The sequence below is a fragment of the Pezoporus occidentalis genome, unplaced genomic scaffold (assembly GCF_034315485.1).
Source record: "Pezoporus occidentalis ecotype Australia unplaced genomic scaffold, CSIRO_AGI_Poc_V1 ctg89, whole genome shotgun sequence".
NCBI classification, from domain to species: domain Eukaryota; kingdom Metazoa; phylum Chordata; class Aves; order Psittaciformes; family Psittacidae; genus Pezoporus; species Pezoporus occidentalis.
The window spans coordinates 1,160,001-1,169,993 of NW_026916253.1; the positions used below are offsets into that span (position 1 = coordinate 1,160,001).

A 9,993-nucleotide genomic window follows, 5' to 3' on the forward strand; every position below is an offset into this window, starting at 1 on the left:
CTTGGACATTTTGAGAAGGAGTAGTACTACGTGATTTGCAAAAGCCTAAGCTGGGCAGTTCAACATTCCATTTCTCTGGAATAAATCACAATATTCTTTCTGTGCCAAGGCTGACTAAGGGGTGACATGTTTTTTTCTGGGATAGAGTTAATTTGCAAAGGCCTAAGCTGGGCAGTTCAACATTCCATTTTTCTGGAATAAATAACAATATTCTTTATATGCCAAGGCTGACTAAGGGATGTCGTGGTTTTGCCTGGGATAGAGTTAATTTGCTTCCTGGTAGCTGGTGCAGTGCTGTGTTTTGCCTTTAGTCTGAGAACAAGTGCTGATAACACCCCAGTGTTGTAGTTGTTTTAAGTAGCGCTTACCCTTATCAAGGACTTTTCAGTCTCATGCTCTGCCAGTGAGGAGGGGCACAAGAAGCCGGGAGGGAGCAGAGACAGGACACCTGACCCAAACTGACCAAAAGGTCCTTCCATACCACAGAGCATTATGCTCAGTACAGAAACCTGGGGGGAGTTGGCCAGGAGCCCCTGATTGTTGCTTGGAGATGGGCAATGAGCAATTGTATTGTGTATCACTTGTCTTTTTTTGGCTTTTATTTTTATCTGTATATATTTCCTTGTATTATTACTATTACTGTTACTCTTATTGTATTTTACTTGAGTTATTCAACTGTTCTTATCTCAACCCATGGGTTTTACCTTCTGATTCTCATCCTACTGAAGGCAGGGGAGAGTGAGCAAGTGGATGGTACTTAATTGCTGGCTGGGCTTAAACCACCACAGGGCTTATCTCTGTTCTGGGTAGATGTCATTGCAAAATAGGAGGAGTAACATTCTGGGAAATGCATTGCACTGTAGCAGTGTTAGTAGCAGCATACTGTGGATGCCAGGTCATCCTTTGTGCAGCCTCAGTCTCCTGAACTTTTGTCATCATCATGGTCTTCTGAAATCATCCTAACTTTTGCTGGTAATCTTTAAATGGGAATTAGTACATTCTGTATCAGCACCAATTTCTAATGAGACTGAAAGAGAAGTAACTAAAAGAACAACTTGGTGGTTATTTTGAGGCAGCCTGGGCTTCAGCAGACTGGGAGTTGGTTTTGTTCATGTGGAAATGGGCTGTATCTCTGAGTAAGACAAAGACAAGTATCCTGAGCATCTCATTAGTTAATTAGTGATTTTCCATTTTGTATTTTAATATCTCACTTTTTTTGTTTGTTAGTGTGTGAAGTTAGTGGTTGTGCCTTGTAGTGATGGTGACTGAGCACAGTGGATATTGAAACAGCAAGTGGTCATCCTCTGTTGTCTTTGAGATCTGACCTGGTTTCCTAATGGACAGGTTTCTTAGAATGAGGGAGAACCACTGGCACATTCACGCACTAGCTGGTGTTCAGGAAGCCACATGCTTACCTTGGTAGTCAAGTCAGTGATTAACACTGAAGTGTAACAGAAAGAAATTGGGAGGGCATAATCTGAAAATCAAATTGAAATAGATTGTTAACTAATCCTCCCAAATTTTATTTATTAATTTTGTAATTATACCAAATGAAATTCTCCCAAGCTACTCTGATTGCTTAGCTTACCTCAATTTATATTCAAATCTCAATAAAGTACTTTTCAGTCTTTTCTTAATGAGATGATGAAAAATGCTATCCCGTGGAAGAGTAGGGGATACACATTCCAACATCACTTACAGTCACCTGTTTGCTTTTTAATGTTGCTATTGAATTTGTATTTAACTCAGGATTAAAGTGTAAGCTGATGTATTTGAATAAGGATATCTTTAAGCCACTAGTCCTTAAAATTAAAAAAATGGCCACACAATTAGTTAAGAGAGAGATTCTAAAACTTGAAGGGTGCTGAATAACGAGGACACTGTATTACTGTTGATTAGATGCACAAAGAATTTCATAAACCCCACAAGAGATATTGGAGTCCTGTTGTACAGACAAAACGTCGGGTGTATTTGTGGGAGGAATGGAAGGGGAAGGGTCCTTCCTCCTGCAGAGAGGTGCGGATGCTGTTTGGGGGTGCTGATGGGCAGAGTGGAAATGTCCCTTGGGAAGCTGCCTGGGACTGTGTAGGTGCAGGCAATGCCCAAGGAGCTGCTGGTCTCTGGGAGAAGGGGGATTGAAGGAGCAGTCTTGCCCTTCACACAGACAGGGCTAAAGCATTAGTATTGTTGACGGGCGGTTTGTTCCCTATGTGCTAGACAGCACTCAAATGGTAAAAAGTATTCCCCATCCTCAGTGAATGCACCATTTTACTGGGTAGCAAAGCTTTTAAATGACAGCAAGAACTTGTTGGTGGCTAGCATTTACTCACAAGTGTTTATCTTGGGTCACCTCTGAAGCTTTAAAGGGATTTATGTTTATAATTTCTGAAAGGCAGGTTTTTCTATGCTTTTCAGAGTAGATCTTTTTCCCTAAAGTAAGTGATACATAATGGCTGGATTTTGGTCAGATTTTCCAGAGGACTCTGGGGATCATTTTTAATGATCTTCATTCTAAATTTAAAAAAATATAACCAAAACCTAACTCTTTAAATATAGGTAGCTTTGCCCCAAATGAGCAAAAGTATGAACTAGGTTTGTTTTCCTGGTAAATAAAATGTTGCTGTTAATGGGGCAGTGAGCAAATGTCACATTCACACGCTGGTGTCTATCAGAGGAAATCAAAGTCTACTGTTTTGTACAAGAGGTAAAAAATACCACGATGTAATTAAAGTGTCATAGGATCAGTGTCTCCTGCTTTGTCAATAAACATCTCTGCTTTGCCTCGGTATGTCTGTAACATCCGGAGACTATTAGACTATTATCCTGTGCTTGGTGCTCTGGGTCATTGACAGTTTCACTTAAACAGTTAAACAGTAATTTGAAATGGAAAATGTTCTGCTTGTATCCCTTAATTCTTTCGTGTTTCTTTCCCACCACCCAGGTTTTGGGATTGTGGGTTTTGAGGTTTTTTTGTAAGTTGCTTTAGTAATTACATCTTATTTTTCATTACACAGGAAGGTACCGAACTGCTCACAAACCTCACTCAAAGCCAAAAGTATCAGATGTTTTTGAGGTGGATTTTCCAGTGAATGGAAATCATACAAAATCCATGGGCCGTTTTCAGTCAGAAGAGGAACTGTGGGCTCGCTTGGAAGAGCTGGAGAGACAAGAAATGCTACTTGGTGAACTCGATAGGTACAGTGCTGCAGTATCACTGTCAGGTTTGGAGCTCAGAAAGTTACAGGCATGTGATTCTGTTTGTACGCAAAGGATCTTGCCATGAGTGTAGATAACTGATAGGCTATTGATTAAATGCAGTTAAAAGTATAATAAGTGGAAGAAGGGTGGAACATGAACAAAGCACATGCTGCAAGGCCAAAGATTCTGAAACCTGCCTCTGATATGCAGTCACAGCAATCCAGCAGTATAGTATATTTTTCCTTAGGATTATAAAAGAGGGGGAAGTAAAATCCATTTCCCACAGGCTAGAAGAAAATCCTGCATTTACAATGTAGGAGCTGACACATTTAGCCTTTAATGACATCCTAAGATCTGTTCTCATCCTACAGCAATACATATAACCAGAATATCATGATTTTGGTATTTCCAGTTGACATGGGAAGGACGTAGTCATTTTTACAGTTGCCCAGTCTGGCTAAAAATACATTACCTGGCTAAAGAAAATCACGTACAGGCTTGTTCATGATTTTGTATGCCTGTGTCTCTCAAGAGTATGAATTGCCTCAGTTCACTTGGATATTTTTCATTCCATAGGATGCCTGATACAGTTGAGACAAATGGAGAAGATGAAGGCTTATCTGAAGAGGAGAAAGAAGATAAGAGGACAGATCTGAACGGGACTTACAGAGCAGAAGACTGTGTTACTCAGGGCAATTTCCACAAAGAAGTAACAAATTCAGACTTGTTTGGTGGTCACCTTAATGGCTCTACTTATTATCGTAGTGATGATGAAGATGATACAGATGTTGGAGATAACTCTGTTCCAACTATTTTTTTCTCTCACACTGTTGAACCTAAAAGGGTTTGTAATTTATGTATATTTTTTATCTTTCTCTCAGAAAAATCACATAAAACATACATACCATATCTAAGACAGAAAATTGCAGATAATGTGGAATGGTAACTGTAGGTGACATTTTGGATTTTTTCCTAAATGCTTGAAACCCACTGTTAAGATCCTGCAGTATCAAATATGGTATTAAAAAAATGATCTTCAAAGGTATGCTTGCTGTCCTGGCTTTTGGAAAAGCAGTATCCTGACTTGGAGTTTTTAAATTTTTTTTTTTACTGGACTTTAAATTAATTGTTGAACAACTCAGCTGTTGAGCAGAGTTTGAACAAGCAGATTTTCATATATTATATGCAAAATCTTGCATATTAGTGCAAAGAAATGCCCCAGCCTACTGCAAGTGGTAAAGAATAAACAGTTCACACTATGAATGTTACCATTCATGTGTTTAAGTTATGTACCCTTCATAGTTACCAACTGCTTGGATAGGAGAATGTCAGAAGTCAGTTGATCTGCATGATTGTTGATTTTATGGTCTAGACCATCCTTTGTGTTCAATTTTCAGGTAAGAATAAACACAGGAAAAAATACTACTTTGAAATTCAGTGAAAAAAAAGAAGAGGCCAGGCGTAAACGGAAGAATGGCAGTGGCAATAGCCATGCAACTCCAGAGCTGCCTAACATCAAAACCCCAGCAGACATTTACAGGTGTGTGATTCATAGCATTGGCACGTGAGCTTTCACCTCTGCAGACCACTTTTTGTTTCTGTTCACCTGTATAGTATGAAAAAGACCCTACTATTTCCTGAAAGAAACAGCTGGAACTGAGTTTACTGCTTAAAAGTGAAAGTTTGTGGCATCTGCATGGTTGCTGCACTTTCATATCTGTAAAACATTTTTTAAGCTTAAAGTTTTCTTTTTTAGTTAGCAGTTCATCATTCATCTACTTTTTCAGACCTTCTGAAACCAAGGTAAATTTTTTAGTACCTTTGGGTAAAGAGATACAGGCGTGATGTTACATCTTCTGCTTAATTCCATGTCTTTTGCTTCTGTGTTTGTTTTCAAGCATAACTGACGAGACCTATCCCTTGTAATATACCTTCTTTCCCAGATTTTCAGGTTTTGTCTCTTCGTTTCAGTATCATCCGAATATACTGAGGTCTCTGTTGCCATATTTTCTCTTGCATTTGTTCTTCCTGACTTTAGTCCATCACTGCCTCTATTCTTGTAAAAATAAGTGCTCACCTGTAGAACACCTACAGTCAAGAGAGCCTGAGAAATGCTGTTGGGCTTAGAGGACTCTATAACATACAAAACTAAGATGACAGGAGAGTTAAACCAAGTATTTAGGCTTGTAAAGATATACACAGACACCTATTAAATGGTTTGATTAAGTGCTTGTGAAAATCACACTACGTTTGTACGTCAGTGTATTCAGAAAACTAAATATCTCAAAAAATGTGTCACGAAGTGGGAAAACTTGAATCCTTTTCTGTAATTAGAGCTGCTGGGGCTGAAGATAAGTAGAGGACTCTTCCGTGGTGCTCTCCCAGAGCTCTGCAAAGGAACCCCAATTTCTGTAAAGAGATGCAAGTGTTCCCAGGGGTGCCTGATGAATGAAGCTGTTAAAAAACACCCTTAAAAATCATCCAGTCATTGGGCTTCTCCTTCATGAGTTTGATAAAATTGGCACTGTCTTATAATGCCACTCTTTCTCTTCCACCCACCCTTGACTTCTTTAAGTCATGGAAATGGAGTACAAAGTGTAGGAAGAGGCCTCTTTATCAGTTTACAGTTTGAGAATACTTGAAAAGTGTCGTGTTGATCTGATCTGAAAAGCTTTTTTTTTCTTTTTTTTTTTTTTGACTGAAAGCGGGAGTTTATGGCACTTTTCAGGAACAAGCTTCATCCTTCCCATGTGCAATGAATGTTTCAGTATTTGTTTTTATATTCTACACCTGACGAGGACTTCATTCTAGAAAATCTTCAGTCATTGTGGTTTTCTGTTCCCTGAAACAACCCTGACAATTGTCTAGTTTACTTTTTTTCCTAACTTGGATAAACTGTTCTGTTTCCTAACACATTTCAAAGAGCTATACGTTTTCTGCTGGAAGAGCAGACCAACTTAATGCTTGAATAAAGGACAAAACAGTGTTTGCTCTGCAGAATTGATTCTTGGACACTGGTAAATAAAATGCTTCAGAAGGTACAGCATTGTAATTCTGCAGCAAAAAAGTTGGAAAAACACATCATAATTAATTTGTGCAAAAGACAAAGCAAGATAACTGTAACTTTGTCATCTGACCCTGAAATGGTTTATTAAAGCTAGCATTTTCCTTTTTTCCTTTATAGAGTCTTTGTTGATGTTGTGAATGGAGAATATGTCCCTCGTAAATCAATTTTGAAGTCTCGAAGCAGAGAGAACAGTGTTTGTAGCGATACCAGTGAGAAGAGTGCTGCTGAGTTTGATGACAGACAAGGAGTTCAGAGGAGTATTAGCTATGATGAAGCCACTCAGAGTGACAACAGCGAAGGCATACTTGAGGAGGAGGGGCAGCAGCAGCAACCGGAAAAGCTTCCTCTCTCTTCAGGGACAACCAAGGTACAGTTTTTAATTAATTATCGATCGTTGGCAGGGATAAAAACAAGAAATTTAATGACTGTAGTTGTCTATACCATCAGTTTAATTCCTGTAAAATAATTTTCTAACTCCTACCTAATTTGCTTCATAAGGACATTGTGAGATGACAAGTTCTGTCATAGGCATCCTGGGGGCAGAGGGGAGGAGATGAGTCAGGGGCTTCCAGGACCTGATACTCTTCCATGAGGATTTCACAAAACAGTCCATTGCTGGAGTGACTGAAAGCAGTGTCGTGTCTACTGGATCATCCTGAAAGTATCCCTTAGGATATACAGCAGGGTTAAAAAAAAAAAAAAAAAAATAGAAAGGAAAAAATAGAAAAAGGAAAAAATAGAAATCTGTGCTTCGTAGTTGACAAGAGGGGAGAGTTGATTCTCAGCAATCATGTTGCACAGCTACCTGGCATCTAGTTCCCAGGTGGTGTTTTTAAGTATTAATAGGCACAAGTACCAGCTGAGTTATTTGGACTTGCTAAACACAGAGGAAATGCCCTGTGGAAGGCAGCACTACCCCTCTGCCCATTCTAGGAATTGCGCTGTGGAAGGAAGCACTACACCTCTACTCATCCTATTCCAGAGTAGGGCCATTAGTGATCTCAAACAAATCTATTTTCCCATGTTGGAAAGTTCAGGGCTTCATTGTAAACAAAAGAGTCTGTACAACATAAGGGAAAATGTACAGTTGCTTTAGTGACTGGGTGAGTACAAGAATTAACTGTAGCTGCTACTCTGAAATTCAGGGCAGAATATTTTTCATTTCTGTTATATAAGAACTTGCACTAATTCTTTTCAAACTAGATGAAACAGAGTTTTCAGTAGTTTCCAATGCAGTGAGCAAGGTAAATGTAAACTCTATTTAAAAAAAAAAAAACACCACATTTTCTACAAGAAACAAGTTCTTCATAAAAGCTATTGTTTATCATAATTTTTCATACAAACAGCTACAGATGAATCCAGGCAGGATGTGATTGACGGTGGAAGATCCATCTGTAGAGTTAGCACTTCATGTTCTAGACTTTCTGGAGTATATTTGCTATATTATTATAAAACATCAAAGTACACTCCATCCGTTTTTTGAATATGGCATGATTATTCTCTAACAGTATAATGTGTTAAATAAGGCGAGAGAGAGCAAGCCACTCCAGTCGGACATGCTTTCTTAAACGCTGTGGTTTTGGTTGGTTTTGTGGGCATTTTAAATATGCTTGCAACGCACTAACTTCCTTCCTTTTGCTTCTGATTTTACCATGATTCTCCTTACCTGTTTCTGAAAATGAGCATGTTGTTAGAACAAGGCAGTTGTGTACAGGCACAGCTTTAGGCAGGCTTTGGCTACTGGAGCAGAAAACAAAACCCCACTGCTTTTTGCAGGTCCTGCAAGAAAAGAATGGCTGGTTTGTTTTGCTTTGTTTTCCTTGGTAACTGAGTTATGAAGAAGCAGAACTAAGCATTGTTAATGAATCTGGTGTGCATTCCTTTGTGCCCAGTCTGAGCATCAAAACTTGAATGTAAACTGGTTCCCCTTGTCCTTAGGTATTCTGAATTTTCTGTTTCCAATACGTAGCAGGTTGATTAGTTCTTAAATATGTTTAGAAAAAGTAGTTCTGCGCTGCTTTTTTCCCAGCGTTTTCCAAGAACCATTTCTTAGCTAAGCTAAAAAGGATTAAGTCATAATAGACTGCATATAAATTATAATTTTTAAACATTAAATGTTTTCATTAGACCTTTTATAGAGGCAAGTTGAAAGAAATAGTTGGAGGCAAATTTGCCTTTCTCTTAAATATAAATCGCTTTCACCATTACTTGATCATATTTGGTAAGGAGAAAGAACAAACAAAATATGTGCTTGCCAATTTGTATGCAGTGTGTCAGCTTGATGCAATTAGAAGGTACTAAGTCATAAAATATGACGTGTGATGGAAATGCTGACATGCTCCAACTTTGCAAAGTCTCTGCATTCCTTATCCAAAATGAAGCTATATATTACATCAGTGGTTTTATGTCTTGAGCATGTGTCAGTGAGGAAGCAAATTTTTAGATCACTTATGTGGTAGGAGTGAGATGAAGTAGTACTTTTAAGCCACTGTCTTTCATTTGGCCATCTTTGAACAAGCTATATTTTGAGGTTAATTACAGTTTGGTTACTTATGCAAGGAATGATCATTGATTTAAAGACATTTCTTTACTTTTGATTAAGAGAAATAACAATCCTAATCAGGCTAATACAGGGTAATGACTTTATGGGCATAGCTTCACATTCGCATTTTATTAGCTCATTTTGAGTATTCTCCTCTGTTGTAGGCATTTTCTGGAACTGTTGTAGAAAAGGAGCCTTTGTCTCCCTCTTTAATACCACACCCAGTCGTTGCTCTGCGTGTTCTGCCTACCATTCTGGAGTGGAAATCAGAGGAAGTCTTGTCTGAAGCATCGGAAGAACCTCCAAAGAGGATTTCAAAGTTCAAAGCTGCCAGGATGCAGCAGCCCAGCTAGTTTCTGCCCAGCCAACCAGATATATCTGGGCATATTTGTTGAGACTATGTACAACTGTATGTGTGACACCTTGCTCGTTAAAAGGGTGTCCTCTTGTTAGTTTGGCATTGGTTATCCTTGAAATGTTTATTGGCAAGTTTAAAGAAACAAAGGTTCAGCATTTGAACATGAGTTTTCATCTCAATTGGTGGGTTTCCCTGTGTGCTGTCAGCACTTTTGTGTATGTTTGCCTTATGAGAGCAGCACTTGACTTCTTTTTCAGAAAACTGTTCCTTACATACATTGTTTTTGTGTTTAAGCCTAAATACAGGCAGTTTAGTGCCAGCTGTGATGTTCTACATACCATATGGACCATTTTAAGGAAACTTTTCACATTTCAAGTAGATTCACCAGTTATATTGCATTACTTTCTTTAGCGTTTTAAGACACACTTGTATTCACATTGTTGTAGGTTTTGCAACTAGGTGTCTGCTGAAAGTTTTTTTCCTTCTTTCAAACCTCTGATATTTCACTGTAGAGATCTATAAAACACTGGGTTCATGTACATTGCAGGGAAGTTTCTTTGATGGAAAAGGGTATTTTGTAAAATTAAATTTTCAGTAAAAAAAAGCTGTGAAAGTTGTGTGTTTTTTGTTGCTTTACTACTGATTTGGAAAGAGCACAGGTTTTTGAACTTGCATTTCTAGCTTGAAGTGTTTACTACCACATGGACATAAAAACAGTCCGTTCTCTTCTGCCATTGTGTTTTAACCTCCTGCTAAAGAATGTGCATGGAAATTGAATGCTCTTAAGGAGAGAAGCATAAACTCAGACACTGATTACAAAATCTAGTT

At 38.4% G+C, this 9,993-nt stretch overlaps 1 protein-coding gene across 2 annotated transcripts in view; it reads left to right on the top strand.

The window, feature by feature from the left end:
• The window catches only part of URI1 (URI1 prefoldin like chaperone), a 43,724-nt gene extending 34,138 nt beyond the window's left edge, over positions 1-9,586 (top strand). For both annotated transcript variants that reach the window (XM_062604939.1, XM_062604941.1), the window contains 5 exons: positions 3,015-3,195; positions 3,775-4,042; positions 4,596-4,738; positions 6,383-6,632; positions 8,972-9,586. In XM_062604939.1, coding sequence (XP_062460923.1) covers positions 3,015-3,195; positions 3,775-4,042; positions 4,596-4,738; positions 6,383-6,632; positions 8,972-9,160 — 1,031 coding nt within the window. In that variant the 3' untranslated portion in view covers positions 9,161-9,586. The remainder of the gene's footprint in view (positions 1-3,014; positions 3,196-3,774; positions 4,043-4,595; positions 4,739-6,382; positions 6,633-8,971) is intronic.
• The last annotated feature ends 407 nt before the right edge of the window (positions 9,587-9,993 follow it).